General features: G+C 45.1%; 1 protein-coding gene across 1 annotated transcript in view; it reads right to left on the bottom strand.

Moving 5' to 3' along the window:
* The window catches only part of PPP1R12A (protein phosphatase 1 regulatory subunit 12A), a 297,833-nt gene that overhangs the window by 176,252 nt on the left and 102,957 nt on the right, over positions 1-18,624 (bottom strand). The window contains exons 4-5 of the mRNA XM_082254983.1: positions 12,753-12,912; positions 4,610-4,754 (exon numbers count right to left, since the gene is read on the bottom strand). Coding sequence (XP_082111109.1) covers positions 4,610-4,754; positions 12,753-12,912 — 305 coding nt within the window. The remainder of the gene's footprint in view (positions 1-4,609; positions 4,755-12,752; positions 12,913-18,624) is intronic.

Here is an 18,624-nt window from a genome sequence, read left to right as displayed (position 1 = left end):
GAGGCATAAAGCCTTACAGCATTAATACATGCCTTTGATGTTAAAAAAAAAACTTTAGTGGGGCACTGACTGTGGTGGATTTTGGTTTAACTTTACTAGGAGCCGTCTGGGTTTTTACGTTTCTGGCACGTCTATATGAAATGAGAAGTCGATCTGTGATATAGGATTTGAGGAGTGAATCCTCTTGTAAAATGGACCAATGTTTTACCATTATACTGAATGCTCACGCCCTCCGCATCCAGCTAATAGTGCGCCAACAATTGATTTTTTTTTTTTTTGTCTTGTTTCAAGGAATCTGGTAGTGGCGGAAAATCATTAAGATGGAATTGATCCCACCGGGTCACCAGTATGTCCAGCGCAAAGATGTTTGGATCCCTGGATCCTGACCACCTTGTTGTGAAGGATGAGACCCGATCTTTGACTGGCATCCTCCAGATGTGACATAAGTCTGAACACCTCGGAGTGACAAGACCATTACCCACATCTAGGCACTGACAACAGATAAAGCCTAAGGTCTACTCCGGAAAAAAGGAATGCAGTCTGCAGACTGAAGTCTGGAACATCTCTTTTGGATCGAGCAAGAATTGTCTGCACTTCTTGAAGGTCTGCGCTGCTTCTGGTGCCTCTGATTGCTGCAAGTCATGGCTGTGGAATCACCCAACTGTACCCCTTGCTAAACACCCCTAAAGTTGGTTGGTCCATCGTAGCAGGAGACGAAAGGCCCTTTGCTTGAAAATGTTAGGATGGAGTGGGAACTCCCTTGATAACTATGTCCCTTGGACTGTTGCTTCCCCTGGGACACCTCCCTAGCCAGACAGGCTGGCTTGAGTTGTGAGCATCATCCTGGTTAATCGGAAAAGGGACTTCGGATTCAGGCACAAGGTTGGATGGCCACCAGGTCCAGGTCGACATATCCTGGCCTTGAGACATAGGTGCTTGGGCCTGTACAGGCTGAAGAAGCTTGTCCTACACAGTCAGCACACTGAGCTGCAGAGGCTTGCAATCAAACTGGGTGATTAACACTACAAGGAATGGGGGACACCGTGAAGCCCAATACCCTAATGCAAAATTTGACAGCTAGAAGTTTGTTGGCGTGCAAAATCTGGACAGGAATTTGGGGGGGGGGGGGGGGGGTCAACATTCGTTCCTGGGGAGGAAAAACCCAGGTTTGGGGTGTGTCCAAGACTATGCTTAGGCACTCCAAATGGTGGGCTGCATCTAATTCAGAATTTTGTAGGTTGAAAACCTAACCAAAACTCTGTAATGTTTGTATTGGCTGCCACAGCAGAGAGATTGTTTAAGAAAACGTCATCTATATCGAAAATGTGAATTCTCAGAAAGGATCAACAGCATAAGGATCAGAACAAGTACACTGGTGAAAACCCAAGGGGTCATGAACAGGCAGTAACCACAAACAGGAAATGCTGCTCGCCCACAGACTACCTCCAAACTGGGAGGAGCTTGGAGCTGGTGTGAGGGGATTTGGAAAGGGGGGGAGCCCACAGGGGAAGAGGCCAAGACCCAGACTTCCCACACTAGGATGTTGGCTCCTACACAGGGGAGAAGCAAACAGGTGGGGACTCTCTCCATGGAGGAGAGGGTATGCCCTACAGCAGCAAAGGGTCTTTAGGGACTGGAACTACTGGCATTAAGATTGCCACTTCCCTGGAACTATAAAGCACTGTGCAGCTATCAGTGCTGTGTTGCAATGCAGTACCTGAAGGCAATACCCAAAGGCAGTGTCCTGTGCCAAAGGCAACATTACTGGCTGGCCCAACATCTGCCACATGGCGGGGTGAAGGTACAGTTCTCAGATGAGTTTCCAAAGGAAGACTAACCCAAAAGCTGCAGTCGTTTTGCTGCAGTAGCATTGACGCAATTGGGAAGGGAGGGGGGGCATTTCGCCATCTAAGAAAGAGTTTATGTGATTCCGCGCTTAGGATAGGGAGTATATATGGAAAAAATGACACCGCACCTGGCTGCTGCCCACTTCAAAAAATGCAACCATAGAAGGGGAGCATTTAGATAAATAAGGGAAAATGGAAGAAGTGATTGGCGCTGCCCAGTGGGGTATTTGGGAAATCAATCTATGGTTGCTTCACTCCTGAGTTGAGTTTAATATAAAAGTTTGTGCAATTTAATTTATATTAAAACATATGTGTAACCTTATAAAATCATGAAACAAATGACTAAACTGTGCAAAATCTAGACATAAAATCAGACACCTTAAAAATTAAATAAACATATACATCCACAATGCGTGCAATTAGTGAATGTAAAGTGCAAAAAGTGCAATGGTGAATATCAGGAGTGGAGTGATAAATAATTTAAATATCTTATTATAAATTAGCAACCATGGAATCACAATCAATAAATATAACCATAATAAATATAATAAATATAAGTGCAAACGATATATAAATATGTAGCTGCCAGTAGATAAGTGCAATGGTGCAAAGGTGAAAAGATTCTTATATATAGCTGTGCAAAAACGGCAGCACAAAAAAGAAAAGTGTCCGTATAAATTATCAAACAAATAAATCCAAAAACATGTGCAATCTCGGTGGTTTGATAGATCCAAAAAAGTCCTAAATATGTATAGTCCGTATATGGTGGGTAAGGTGCTCTTTTCTCTATGCCCAGAGTGTGGTGAGTGGGCCGAAGGAAAAAGTGTTCCCCTGAGCCCGGGGTCCTGCGCTTACCAGATTCCCTTACCCCTACAGGGGTAAACAGCGGGTCGATAATAAGGGATCGCTCCCATACACTGGCAATCAGGATATCCCTAGACCTCGGTCTCTCTCCGTTATTGGTAATCAGATGTCAGCTCAGTAGATATAATAAACTCCAGTGCAGTATCCGGGTATGGAGAAGAAAAGGGAAGGAGCCTCCGATAGTATGTTTTCGTTTTAAAATTAGCTTTATTAATAAAAAGACATGTACTCACATAATAGTGGAACCTAATGTACGCCCGTCTGGCATATGAGAGCGTGACCCCGTCATTTCCGTCTATCGAACCCGAGGCTCGGATCGCACATCCGGCGGTTGGTACGCACGCTACTCCCAAGCGTGCACCGCGAGAGAGGAGGTTGCGGCCCCTATGCCAGACGGGCGTACGTTAGGTTCCACTATTATGTGAGTACATGTCTTATTTTTAAAGCTAATTTTAAAACGATAACACACTATCGGAGGCTCCTTCCCTTTTCTTCTCCATACCCGGATACTGCACTGGAGTTTATTATATCTACTGAGCTGACATCTGATTACCAATAACGGAGAGAGACCGAGGTCTAGGGATATCCTGATTGCCAGTGTATGGGAGCGATCCCTTATTATCGACCCGCTGTTTACCCCTGTAGGGGTAAGGGAATCTGGTAAGCGCAGGACCCCAGGCTCAGGGGAACACTTTTTCCTTCGGCCCACTCACCACACTCTGGGCATAGAAAAAAGAGCACCTTACCCACCATATACGGACTATACATATTTAGGACTTTTTTGGATCTATCAAACCCCCGAGATTGCACGTTTTTGGATTTGTTTGATAATTTATACGGACACTTTTCTTTTTTGTGCTGCCGTTTTTGCACAGCTATATATAAGAATCTTTTCACCTTTGCACCATTTCACTTATCTACTGGCAGCTACATATTTATATATCATTTGCACTTATATTTATTATGGTTATATTTATTGATTGTGATTCCATGGTTGCTAATTTATAATAAGATATTTAAATTATTTATCACTCCACTCCTGATATTCACCATTGCACTTTTTGCACTTTACATTCACTAATTGCACGCATTGGATGTATATGTTTATTTAATTTTTAAGGTGTCTGATTTTATGTCTAGATTTTGCACATGGACCACCTCTGATTTTACACAGTTTAGTCATTTGTTTCATGATTTTATAAGGTTACACATATGTTTTAATATAAATTAAATTGCACAAACTTTTATATTAAACTCAACTCAGGAGTGAAGCAACCATAGATTGATTTCCCAAATACCCCACTGGGCAGCGCCAATCACTTCTTCCATTTTCCCTTATTTCGCCATCTAAGAGCACTAGAAACATACTGAGCATTGTTGATGGGAGAGGGAGGGGTTATTAGGGCTGTCCTGGCAACTGGTTTGCCAGTGTCCATGAAATGTGGCAGCATAACCCATGGTCAAGACCTTAAGGAGTCAGTATCCTGTACAATTAAGAAATGCATTTGCTTCTAAATTAGGATTAGAAAAGAGCAATAAAAGTTAGAGCAGAGGTATTACTGTGCATGTGCTAAGAGGGCATAAAAGTTCCAGCTGATCTATTGAGTATGTTTAAGAAATGCAGCATGATTTCTTTATATATAGCACATTATACCGGTCGCATTCCTTAAATGTTTCGTAGTGCCAAGGTTTAAATCTAACTTTTTTTTTTTCTGCAGCAGCCCAGTGCACCCCAGCTATATACATGAGCTGACAAGCAAAGAATAAAAACAAGTGAACACATTTTTAAAACGACTATCAAAATCAATGTGGTCTTTCCCTTTCCAAAATAACACGCTGCACCTGTCTACAGTATCTTTATACTTAAAAATCTGCTGAGCTGCAGGAACAAGACTTACCACTTTATTGACAGCATCCATGTCACAAAGATTTTCTACCAGGATCCTACAAGCTTCTTCCTTGCCCCAGTGGGCAGCTGCATGGAGTGGCGTCCAACCATCATAATCTTTAACATTAATATCATAACTTGCTTGAATTAAAAGTCTGCAAGAAAAAGGAGAAAAAAAAAATCAGCTTTTTTTTTTGCAGCATCTTCTACATGCTAAGACTAAACCCTATATTGTACTGAAAGGGACAAACGCAAGTTAAAGTGTTACTAAACCCAGGACCCTGCATTCACTATATCTGGTCTCCCTCAGAACATGGAAATGCAATCATTTTAGTAAATTTAAACTGATTAAATATGATTTTTGTACTTACAGTAAAATCTATTTCTTGAAGTTCATTGACGCACACAGCACTCTATATTCAGAACCATAAGGTTATATCGCCTCCTACAGGAGGAGGGACACTAGGGAGAAAAAAAAATTAAAAAAAAAGACTTGGCTACGCCTATGTGCAGTCCTAGCTGGTATACATCCCCCTCTCTGCTTTAGACCTTTAGTAACAAGCAGTGTCAAAACTTCATAGAGTGGTGGGTGCTGTGTCCGTCAATTAACTCCAAAATAGATTTTACAGTAAGTACAAAAACCCTATTTTCTCCTTTGTTGATTGACGGACTCAGCGCTTCATATTCAGAACCATAGGGACATCCACAAGCAGTGCCAAACATGAGGGGTGGGGAAAAAAAAAAAAAAAAGCTAAAACACAAGAAGCCAACCAGGTAATAGGAAGGAGCTCAAAAAAAAAAAAAAAAAAAACCTGGAGCCCAACCTGAACAATGCACTTCCTCAAAGAGGAAACAGACCGTCTAAACAGCAGCGCGCAAAACCTTGCGGCCAAAAGGAAGCATCCGCTGATGCCAAAACATCTCCTTTGTAGAATTTAGTGAAAGTGTGCACCAACGACCAAGTGGCCACCTTACAAACCTGCGCCACCAACGCCTGATGATGGAAGGACCAAGAAGCACTAAGCTTCTGAGTAGAGTGCACCATGACACAGAAAGGAGGAACCTGACCCTTGATAGAATAGGCCACAGTCTTTCTGATCCATCTGGAAATGGACGCAGAAGAAGCGGATAGCCCTTTTCTTGGCCCGTCCTTGATCACAGTCAGTGAGTCTGACCTCCGAAAAGACTCCATGGCTGCCAGGTACACCCAAATAGCCCAAACCACATCCAGGGCATGTAAAGCAAATTCCTTGGGATGAGCAGGCCTGGGAAACAAAAGAAAGCAACACAATGTCTTCATTCAAATGGAAGTCAGAGACCACCTTCAGTAGGAACGATGTAAGTGGATGAAAAACCAACCAACCAGTCTTTACGGACCACCAGTAGGGTGTACGACAAGATAATGCCCCCAGTTTCAGACACCCTGCGAGAGGTGATAGCCATCAAAAAAAAAAAAAAAAGTCCTCATCTTAGACAGCGTAACCAGGAGAATCTCCCAAATATTTTAAAAGAGAGGCTTCTGGAGAATGGAGAGCACCAAGTTCAAATCCCACAGCGGTAGAGGAGACAGCACTGGTGGAGTCAGGTGTCGAACCCCTTGAATAAACGTACGCACCAAAGAACGCATGTCCAAGGGTCCCTGAAAAAAATACAGTCAAGGCAGACACCTTTTCCTTGATGGTACTCAAGGCCAACTTCTACTCAACACCTCATTGAAGGAAGGTCAAAATCCAAACCCCCGAAAACGCAAGGGTGAACACTGATTGACTCACACATTTTCCACGTACAATGGTAAAATCTTTCTAGGAGGTAGACTTCCTAGCTTTTAGCAGCATCGGAATCATTGACCCAGCCAAACCTCTATCCTTTAGAACCTGGCTTTCAACAGACAGGCTGTCAAAGCCAGCGAATGTAAAGCAGGATGGAAGATCGGCCCTTGGGAAAGCAGGTCCTCCCTGAGAGGCAGTCTCCAAGGGACGTCGGTGACCAAACCCACCTAAGCCAATCCAGGGCCACCAGAATGTTCAGAATCCCTTCAGCCTCGATCCTGTACAGGAGCCACGGAAGAAGCAAAGGAGGGAAGGCGTCGATCAAACAATACTGGTCCCGCAGGGCCACCAGAGCGTCTGTGGGGTCCACCAGAGGATCCCATGACCTTGCCAAGAACTTCAGTACCTTTCTGTTGAGCTGAGACGCAAACAGATCCACCACAGGAGTGCCCCACTGCAGACCTATCAGATGAAACCCGTCCGGATGAAGGGTCCAACGCCTGCCAACTGAGTTAGTCTGCCTGCCATTTTCCACTCCTGGAATGCGTACGGCGGAGAGGACCAGAACAAAACGTTCTGCCCACTAGAGAATGCCAGCTACCTACAGAGCAGCAAACACTTTGTTCTGCCATGGTGATTGACATAAGTCACCGCCGTGGCGTCCGACTGGATCTCTACCAGGAGCCCCCAGAGCTGATCTGTCCAGTGATCCAGGCACAACCTGATCGCCCAAAGTTACAAGACATTAATTGGTAGTTTGGATTCCTCCAGCGTTCAACCACCCTAAGTGGAGCTCAGTCTCAGAAGAGTTGGAGAGTGAAGCCACTAGACCAGGGAACCCCTGCTTTCTCGGTTCGAGACTTTGGACAATTGTCCCATTTCACCAGGATCTCCCTTGGCAGGGCCTCGTATGGATCTATGCAAACGGAACCGCCTTGAAGGTAGACGTCATCAGGCCCAGTACCCACATGCAAGTCCAAAGGGAGGACCACCTGCTAGACAGCAATAGATGAATCGCAGCATGCAACTTCTGGAGTTTGTCCAGAGGAAGGAACACTCAGGCTACAGCTGAACCCAGAGTCAGTGCCAGATAATCCAAATTTTCTGGATGGAATCAGGGCAGACTTATGGTAGTTTAGAAGCCAACCGAACTCCTTCAAGGTCTAGTGATCTCTTCTCCTTTCGATGCTTTAAAGCAGAAGAGGAGGTTGACCAGTAGCCTAGTACAGCAAACCCCTCTGACGTAGTAACGCCAGAACCTGGGCCAACACTTTCCTGAAGACCTGAGGAGTGGAGGCAAGACCAAAGGGCAATGCCACGAACTGCTAGTGATCCTCTCCCACAGCAAAAATGCAAAAAACGCTGGTGTTGGGCACATATAGGAATGTGCAAGTAAGCCTCTTTGATGTCTTAAGAGTCTAGAAAATCCCCCTGATGTAGCGATGCCCCCACCACACCACTAGACTCCATTCTGAATTTCTGTACCCGCACAAAGAGGTTCAGGGCCTTGAGGTCCAGGTTTGGATAAACCTTGCCCCCCTCCTTCCATAACGTAAACCGGTTTGAATAAAAATCTTGCAACTGTTCCGATACCGGAACCCGGACAATCACTCCCTGAAGCAACAGGTCCTGCACCGCCCTGAAGAAAGCTTGCAAGTGGTCCTGAGACAGATGCACACTGGAAACAACCTTTGAAATTATCTTGTAACCGGACAGAATCACTTTGTGGACCCATTTGTTGTTTGTTTATGGGCCTGTGGACCTTCTTAGTAAAGTCCCCACCCCAGGCATGGGTGAGGGCGCACCTTCATGCTGAAGGAGCCTTGTCCGTGGGTCTAGAGAAGCCCACTCTTAGCTTGCCCGATCAGGTCCGTTTTTAACCTCCCGATGAGGGCTTGAAAGGTTTTGAACCCTTGTCAGTGGACCCTGGTGGATGGAGAAAAAAAAAAAAAAACTGTGAGCCAAGGGATGAGTTTGAGACAAGGCTTTTTTTGATTCCCAGACTGTGGAAGCAAGGTGCTCTCCCCCGGTTCCCCCCATGAGACTCTTGAGGTCACCCTGGGTAGTCCTAAACAGGCAATTGCACTGAAAGGGCAAATCAGTCAGGTTTTTTTTTTGTAAGCAGTCTGGTCCGCAGTCCAACACTTGAGCCACAACACACGCCTAAGCACCATTGCCGTAACAGATTAGCTTAGAAATCAGATTCAACTTCGAAATCAAGGGAGGTGCGTCCAGAGAGGCATCACAGACAAAATTGCAGCACCTGGACCAACTGGTCCGCCAACTCAACAAAGGCAGGGAGGGAATCTGCTCACCCCCCAGATCATGACATAAAGTTAGTGTTTGCGACACAAGGGCAATGCCCAGGACCGGCCTCAGCCCCAAACCAGCAATAGTGAACATATTGCAGGCCACAGACTTTGCCTGTCCCGCTGCATCCTTAAAGGCCAGGGAATCCTCTACTGGAATCATGGTTGCCTTGTTTAACCTGGAGACAGGGGTCCACCACTGGTAGGGCAGTCCACTTCTTGAGGAGTGACTCCTCAAAAGGGGTACCTCACCGCAAAGCATTTAGGAATCACAAAAAGACGTTTTGGACGCTCCCAATTTTTGTAGACCAACTTGTCAAAACAGGAGAGATAAGGGAACAGCTTTGCTGTGCGAAATGGCTTGTGGGTGCCAAAAGGGATGTCCACCTCCGCAGCCACTTCAGCTGCATCCTCCATCTTCCATGCCTCCCGCACGCGTGTTGTAACCAGCTCCTTCTCATCCGCAACCACAGCTGTGGAGGAATTATCCTGACTATCTGAGAGATCAGGAAGCGTGGCAACAAACCCCACAGGGTGGGCCACGTCCGTGGTGGCACTTTCTGCTAGCCCGCCACCCAAAGGCCACCTCCACTCAAGGACCACCATCAGTGCATCAATAGAGGGCTGGGAACCAGAGGGACCTGCTGCCTTTGAGAGGGGGGTCAGGTGGGGAAACCTGCTCCTGAGACATAATGAGTGAAAAGTGAAGCCCACCAGCAAAAAAGGTCTCAGGCACCGCACCTGTATCACCACAGGGGCACCTGAAAGCAGAGCACCCCACAACCTGCACCAGAGAGAGGGAGAGAGGGACCCCATCAGAATTCATCACCCCACCAGAGGAGCGCCGTTCTGCACCAGAAACAGCAAACCTCCATGTGCGGTGTCCAGGGAAAAGAAAACCCAGGAGTCAACACCGGGCAAAAAGGGAGGAGCCCACACAGCCATAATCCCCACCCAGAGACTCCACTGTCATGGCGGCCGCTCCATGCACCCTGGACCAACCAAAAATGGCCACCAGACTACTCAAACATGGCCGCTGGTTTTGGAAAAAACAAGGATGGCCCAAAGGGACCACACAAAAAGGGGGCAGGGGGGCACGCAGGTCCGACAGTCCCAGGGGGTGCCCATTTGCCAGAACCAAAGATCCTAGCAGGGAACTAGGTCCTTACTCTTGACTAGGCAGAAAAAACTGAATGCCTATAGCAGAGAGGGGGGATGTATAACAGCTAGAACTGCCCATAGGTGTAGCAAAGACTTTTTTGGGCCTAGTGCAATACTTCTGTAGGAGTCAATATAACCCTATGGTTCTGAATATGGAGTGCTGTGTCCGTCAACGAATGAAAGAGAAAGCTTGTTTGGCTGTACATCTATGGTTCACAGGAGTGCAGTTCGTTCTGCACTCCTGTGACCCGTTTTCAGCAGAGAGCGGTCTAAAGTCTGCTCTCTGCTGACGTCACAAATGTTGGGGTCCAGGCACCGTGTCATCACGACAATGGAAGTCAGGATCCGCAAGGTGGATGGTGGACTGTGCTGGGGAATCACCCTTTTTAAAGCCCAAAATCCAGGGAATGTAAAATAAAAAAGCAAAATCTTCCCTTGTAGAGGGTTGCCCTGCACTGCAAATGTAAAAACTGGATTTTTGTCTTACCGTAAAATCCTTTTCTCTGAGGTACACTGACACAGCTTCATGTCTTATAGACCTTTGGGCTTATGCTGCTCTCTTTTCAGGAGTAGGACTAGGCAGAAATATTTTTGGTAACGCCCCTGAGACAGTCCCAGGGGGTATACCATCACTTCCTGCTATAGGACTTCAGTTTGTAACAAGTAAAGTCAGAAGAATACATAACTTAACCCAACAGAGGGGCAGGTGATTGTGTCCGTCAGCAAAACTCAGAGAAAAGGATTTTACGGTAAGACAAAAATCCCACAGCGGCCAAATCCATCTCAGACTCTGAGGAGACAGAGGATACAAGTGAAGGCGGGGGGGGGGGGGGCGCCTTTTGGTAGGCTGCCTTTGCAGGGCCATATCAACCTTAGACACAAGTGACTGCAGGGCAACCGTCATGGCTGTCAAGGCAGACTGTGACCCAGAGGGTCCTGCAGCTTCAAGGAGTGGGTTAGGTGGGGATACACGCCTCCAGAGGATCCATGGTTAATGGGAGCCACGCTGTTAAAAAAAAAAAAAAAAAAAAAAGAATTTTTTTTTGTGCAAATAGCCTTCCCGCACCCCGCTTGGAGCACCACAAGAATCAACACACCTGCAGCGCTGTAAATAGTAGAGGAAGGATCGTATACCCACTAGAACTCACTACCCCAGAGCTGGAGAGCACCAAAGAGCCTACCACACTGCGATCAAAGAGAAAGAGGAACCGCCGACACTGACACTAGAGGTCCCCGGAGCACATCACCGGACTACATGAAAATGGCCGGCGCTATTTACAATGGGAAACCCAAAACATGGCCGCCGAAGCCAGTGAACACCATCCACGGCAAAATGGTGGTGCTGCGTGGGACCCCACTAGACCCCCAGGGAAATAAAAATCCACCAGGGGGGAACCCCACCAGGGTCCAAAAGGTACAGGCACCCCCAAAGGGGGGCTGTCAGCGACACACCCACCGCCCTAGCATCAGTGAAGCCCCACCGCCCTCTGGCTTAGCACCAGTGAAGCCCCTCCCACCCCCAAAAAACACACGTAGCCCCCAAAAGGGGACTAAGGGGGATAAACAGGGGGCAGGTGAGGGCGACCAACGCAGAGGAACACCACTGGGGGGGGGGGGGGTGTAACGTGAGGGGAGAAAGGACACAGGGGGGCTGCGACCAACCCAGCAATTCCCAGAGAAAGAAGAAAAGACACTACTCACTACACCTTGGCATCCAGCGGGCACAACTCCCAGAAGTCCACCGCAGCATCTTGGAGTGAGGGTGCTGGGGCCCAAGGTACACTGCGACTCTGATCCTGACTGTCGTGACCATGGCTATGCGACCTCATGAGGTGTTTCACTCGCCGGCCAGCCCCAGTCCAGTGGGGCTATGTTTTGGCCAACCTAGCGTGGAAAGATCATAAGGATCTAGCATATCCAGTGCGTTGCCCAGTCCAGCTGTTGATTGTAGTTCACACAGGAACAGGTCGATTGTAGTTCACAAAAGAACAAAAATAAAGAAAAAAGGAAAAAAATGCCAGGACGCAGATCCCAGCAGAGAGCCAGGTCCTTATTCCTGACTAGGCAGAAAAAACTGAAGTCCTATAGCAGAAAGTGATGGTACACCCCCTGGGACTGCCTCAGGGGTGCAATCAAAAAATTTTCCGCAGAGACCATCAGCCTAAAGGTCTAGGAGACATGAAGCTGTGTCCGTCAGTGAATGAAAGAAATACTTGTTTAGGTCTAGGGAACAGGAAAACCAATTTTATTTAATCCCACACAATCCTTGTGCTTCAGCAAAGGACTGCCCTTCTGTGTCCTCATATCCAATGTAGGGCTGCAACGGGATCTGCATTGAACTTGATGTCAGAGAAAATCTAACCACTGGAGCACAGGGGAGAAGGGCCTGCAGGGGCCAGTCTTGCAGTGCAAAGGGAGCCTCTGGGAGAGGACCGGGCAAGTGAAATTGCTTTTCTTGTTCTTAGACCAGAACCAGCATTTAACTTGAGCAATGCAAAGGAGGGTTTTTACAGTCCCTGGGGTTGAGCTTTAAAGCCTTTCCTATTGTGTTTCCTGACTCTGGACTCTGGGGGGTGGAGTCATGGAGACCTGTACAGATGACTGGAAAAATCTACACATAGTAGCCTACAGGTGACTTAAGAAAAACAGCACTTAAGTTGAAGGGAGAAAAATGGCTAGCAAAAAATGGTTACATTTTTCTCTGTAGAGCTGGGGAGGAGGAAAAGTCCTCCTAGGACACTAGCAAAAGCATGAACGTTGGAGGCAAGGTAATATGGGGCTGGCTTATTTTTTTGATCGATAGTCTACATTTCCTGAAGCTGGCAATTAAACTACATTCATGTGTCTACTACAAAAGATTCATGTGTCTACTACAAAAGATCAATTTACTGAGTTATTCTTTCTGTAAACATACTTTAAAACTTCAGTGTAACCCTTTGCAGCTGCTACATGCAGAGCTGTGCCTCCTGATTTTGCATGTCGCACATCGCTAATCTGGCCACTGTTTAGCCACTGTCTTGCATCTCGAAGCATTATCCTCTCCTCTTCTTTCCTTGCTGCTTCCACATCAATACCTAAATGCAACAGTGAGATAAAAGCAAAATTATATGCAGCTGAACAACAATCACAATTAAGATTTTGAAGATTTTTATTGGTTAAAATAGAAATATCAAGATGGGGTGCTGGCCAAGGTATAAGCTTAAAATGAACATGTGCTTTGCCTATGCAGGGCAAAGCAAAAAAATAATAAGCTGGCCCTTGTAACACTTTGCTTCACTTCTGAGCTGCTCCGTTTGCTTTAGAGGAAGCCCCGTGTAACAAGCTAATGCCAAATAAGAGCTTACACAGGGCTGAGAATTTTCTCTCCACCCAGATCTAACAGTGCTAGTTCAATCACCAGCACTGGTAATTTAGGTAAGGGGTTGTGCTGAAGAGCTTTGGGACTGCAAATATAGCAACAGATGGAGACTAGGAAAATTTATAACTGACAAGAGCATTTGACCTGCAGTTGAACTCCTCCTGGCCTGCTTCAAGGGAGTTTTGCATTCCCATAGGACTTGCAGGAGAACGCAAAACCTGCTTGAAGTGAACAAAAGCTTGCAAACAGGCCCAACATGATGTAAAATGCCAGAATTCAATACTTTGCTTTCCTCCTGGTTGCAAAGGAGGAAAGAAGGAAGGCACGTAAACATACTGTGGGATCACTTTAAAGTGAACCAGTGGCTAAGCCATGCAAACGCAAAGCACAGGTTCACTTAATGATCTGTAGCGAAGGACTAAAGAAATTACTCTACTGGCTTTTACCTGGTTTTCTTAAAAATTTCAACAACTTTGTATAATAGAAAAATTATAGAAAAAAAAGTGGAATAGTGTTCAACCCTTGCATGACAAATCGTACTAAACTTATTTTTGAAATCAATTAGTTGGCCGATTACAGTTTCGATGAATCCAAAAAAAAAAAAAAGTGTGTTTAAATTTAGCTAATAAGTAAAAAAAAAAAAAAAAAAAATGTATTCTTGAATATCCTTAGGCTATGGTAAATATACACTCGCTGGCCACTTTATTAGTTACACCTTGCTAGTACCGGTTTGGAACCACTTTTGCCTTCAGAACTGCCTTAATTCTTTGTGGCATAGATTCAACAAAGTGTTAGAAACATTCCTCAGAGTTTGGTCCATATTGACATAACAGTTACTGAAGATTTGTCAGCTGCACATCCATGATGTGAATCTCCCGTTCCAACCACATCCCAAAGGTGCTCTACTGGATTGAGATCTGGTGACTGGAGGCCATTGGGAGTACAGTGACCTCTTTGTCATGTTTAACCACTTCAGCCCCGAAGATTTTACCCCCTTCCTGACCAGGCCTTATTTTGCGATTCGGCACTGTGTTTAATAGACAATTGCGCGGTCGTGCAATGCTGTATCCAAATGAAATTTACGTCTTTTTTTCCCACAAATAGAGCTTTCTTTTGGTGGTATTTGATCACCTGCGCAATTTTTATTTTTTGCGCTATAAACAAAAAAAGGACAATATTGAAAAAAAAAATTAAATTAAATTTAAGAAATACTCATTTAGGTCTAGGGAACAGGAAAACCAATTTTACTTATTTAATCCCATGCTTTCATGTTTATGCTAAATTCTGACCCTACCATCTGAATGCTCCAGCTGAAATTGAAACTCATCAGACCAGGTAATGTTTTTCCAATCTTCTTTTGTCCAATTTTGGTGAGCCTGTGGGAACTGTAGCCTCAATTTCCTGTTCTTAGCTGATAGGAGTGGCACCCGGTGTGGTCCTCTGCTGCTGTAGCCCTTCTGCTTCAAAATAAGATGCGTTGTGCATTCAGAGAAAGTATTCAGCATACCTTGGTTATAACGAGTGAGGAGTTACTGTTGCCTATCATCTTGAACCAGTCTGCCTATTCTCCTCTAAACTCAACATGTCATTTTCATCCACACAACTGCAGCTCACTGGATTTTTTTTTTTTTTTTTCGGACCACTGTGTAAACCCTAGAAATGGTTGTGCGTGAAAATTCGAGTGGATCAGATCAGCAGTTTACGAAATACTCAGACAAGCCAGCCTGGCACAAACAACCATGTCATGTTCAAAGTCACTTAAATCCCCTTTCTTACCCATTCTGATGCTCGGTCTGAACTTCAGCAAGTTGTCTTAACCACCCCTAGATACATTGAGCTGTTGCCATGGGATTGGCTGATTAGCAATTTGTGTTACAAAGCAATTGGACAGGTGTGCCTAATAAAGTGGCCGGTGAGTGTACATGGACGCCCAGAAGAAGGATATACTGGGAGGTGGAAGGGGGATATAAAGTTTTTATATTAAAGTAGTACTAAAGCCTGAGTCTTTTGCATGGATACAATCATTTTATATATGATACGCAATACTGGTACGAAAAAAAAAAACACAGTTTTATTTTTTTACACATTATGATTGCTTATAGCAGTAGTGAATTATATTGCTATAAGCAAGCATTTTACTGAATGAAACTGATTGTTTTGTTGTGATTAGCGGTGACTGGTCAAAGCTCATCACATGGTACAGTTTGGCTGTAATTGGTCATCCGTGAAATGTGATCACATTGACCAATCACAGCTAGCGACACAATTGTGCCCCTCAGACCCGGAAGTGTCAGATCATGCACTAGGTATGTGATCTGGCAGAGAGCGGCCGCCCTGCCGCAGTATATGCACGGTGGACGGTCCGCAAGGGGTTAGAAAATCCGCCACCTTTACAAATCGCTTTAATGCATAGAATGTATAAGGGCAAAAAAAACATTCTGCCTTTAGAATCTTTTTAAATCACATCCATCTGTTGCCCAGGACTACATGCCCCACGAGCAATTGTGCCTCACATTCAAAAGTTCTCAGGCACTTGCACTTGTATGGCAGTGTTCTGAGCTGTATGCACGCTGCACTGTGTATACTGACATGTACAGTTGGTATAGAAAAGAATCACCCCCTGTTAAATGATCACCTTTTGTTGCTTTTCAGACTGAAATGAAGACAGTTTTTGTTTTGACCAGTTGTATTTAACTCAGTGCAACTCAAACATCCAAGTGAAAGATAACACCAACAGGTCAGAAAAAAAATACAAAAAAAAAAAAATTAGGAAAAACAATATCACTTCGAAAAAGGATCACTCCCTTGTGTCAGCATTTAATTACAGCCTTTAGCATGCGATTTGGAGCGCACTGCTCTGCAAATTACATGCGATGTCTGTGTGATGCAAATTCAGCCATACAGATTGTATTGCTGAATTCAAATCAGATTCGGACAACTCGTACAGGACCCTTTTTTTGGGTACGCACAAAAATCGGATCAAATGGGTGTCCACACCTAAGCGATGCGATTTATGTACGAACTGACAATCTGCACTGCGATACGCAAACTGAACTGGGGGATGTTGTTAACTTTGTATTGACACCCCCAGCGGTTCGCATATGGCAGTGTGAATGCGATGCGGGAATCCACAGTCAATTTGCAGGGTTCCCGCATCACATGTGTGTGAGCCGGGACTAAGTCTGTTTTGCTAGGTGTCTACTAACCTTTGCACAGCTAGATTTTGCAATATTTGCCCACTCTTTGCAGAACTGCTCAAGTTCAGTTAATTTTGATGGTCACCGTTTGTGGACTGCAGTCTTCGAATCATGCAACAGATTTTCAATGGGGTTTAAGTCTGGGCTCTGACTAAGCCATGCAAGGACATTCACCTTTTTCTCCTTCAACCACTGTGTGGTCATTTTTGCTGTTTGCTATGGATAATTGTCATGTTGGAAGGTAAACCTTCCCATTGACCACTTTCTGGCAGAGGGCCTCTTTTTCTCAAGAATTTGATGTTATATTGCCCATCCATTTTTCCTTCTATCCTGACAAGTGCTCCAGTCTTTACTGCAGAGAAAAACCCCCATAACAGGATACTACCACCTCCATGCTTTACTGTAGGAATGGTGTTATCTGGATGGTGAGCTGTATTGGATTTTCACCAGACATATTGTTTGGTGTTGAGGCCATATAATAAAATTTTAGTCTCCTCTGACCATTACAAATTTTTACAGAATCTTCAAGGTGAGTTTTGGCAAAGCTCAGTCAGGACTGCATGTGGTTTTTTTTATTGCAACCCTCCCATACAACCCACATTTGTGGAGAATTTGTAATATTGTCACATGCACACAATGACCACCATCATAAATTTCTGCAACTGCTTCAGAGTTGCTGTAGGGCCTCTCAATAGCCTCTCTGACCAGTTTCCTTCTGGCTTTCATCCAGTTTTAAGTGACATCCTGATCCAGGTAGGGTCTATGTTTTACCAAATATCGTCCCTTTTTTTTAATAGACTTCACTGTGTTTCTAGGCATTGATAAAGCATTTGACTTTTTTTGTATCCATCCTGCCTTGTCTACAACTTTAGCCAGGAGATCTTTTGACAGTGTCTTGCCACCCATACTTGACTGATTACTTCAGTTGCACACAGGGACACTACCACAGGGACTGATTAGCTATACCGGATAGAAATGACTTGTAAACTCAATGAGGTGGGTGGGTGATTATTGTCCAACTCAGTGATTCGGTTTTTGACTTTTTCTTTCTGACATGCTTTCACTTGAAGGTTATAAAAATTGCTCTGGGTAAATACAACGTGATAAAAACAAACGGTTTTCATTTGAGGCTGCAAAGCAACAAAATGCGATTTTTTAAAAAAAAGGGGGGGGGGGTTATTTTCTATACCCATGGTATAAGAGCCGGTTCACACTGGGGCGACTTGTCAGGCGACCTGGTCGCCTGACAAGTTGCCGTGGGTCGCCTGCCATAGATTAGCACAGGACCCGTTCTAATAGGAGCGACACAAGTCGCTCCGACTTAGAAAAGGGTCCTGTACTACTTTGGGGCGACCTGCATTGACTCCAATGATATGAAGTCCGTGCATGCCGATCACAGGTCGCCCCGGCAAGTCGGGTAGCCCCTATGTGAACCGGCTCTCAATGGTGTACTGTGCTGTATTGTGTGCTGCACTGTGTTTTCGGATATGTAAATAATGCAGTATGTATGCCAACTTAAAGCGCAAAAAAAAAAAAAACTCTGCAAGACAAAGGCATAATGAGTTAGTATGAATCACATACTAACTCATTATGAAATACTTACCCTAAAACGAAGCATCGACACGGACCCCCGGACACCGCTGTGGGAGCTGACATGCTCCCTCTGTGTCTCTTCCGGGTTCGGTGGCTCCGGTGCCGTGAGTGGCCGGAGGCACGGTGACGGGAGTTTCACTTTCCGGCAAGGAACTCTGAAGGTCCGCCAGACCTTCAGAGCGCATGTGCCGCTAGCGTCAGCGGCTGCATGCAGGGCAAATATCTCCTAAACCATGCAGGTTTAGGCGATATTAATTGTACCTACAGGTAAGCCTTATTATAGGCTTATCTGTAGATCAAAGTCACAAAAATGAGTATACTACCGCTTTAACGGCTGATCAATAGATAATGAAAAAAGAACATTTTTTTTTTTTATTATTATAGATTATTCAAATAATTCGACTGGTTGTTTGAGCCCTACTCCGAAGTGAGGCAATCCTTAGTTCTCACCAGGATCCCCAGAACTAAAATGTCCCCATTGGTAGGCTTATTTTTATTTTTTTAACCACCCAAAATAAAGGGTTTTCTTTTACGGTCATCTATGGTTATATTGGTAAACATAACTATTAGGCCCCATTCACATCTGGCCTTTTGGAATCTCAGACAATCGCTGCAATTCTGCCAGCGATTCTAAATCA

The sequence above is a fragment of the Pelophylax lessonae genome, assembly GCF_965119305.1.
Source record: "Pelophylax lessonae genome assembly, chromosome: 4".
Classification (NCBI taxonomy): Eukaryota; Metazoa; Chordata; class Amphibia; order Anura; family Ranidae; genus Pelophylax; species Pelophylax lessonae.
Note: the sequence above shows the minus strand (reverse complement) of the source record. Positions and strands in the feature narration are given on the sequence as shown.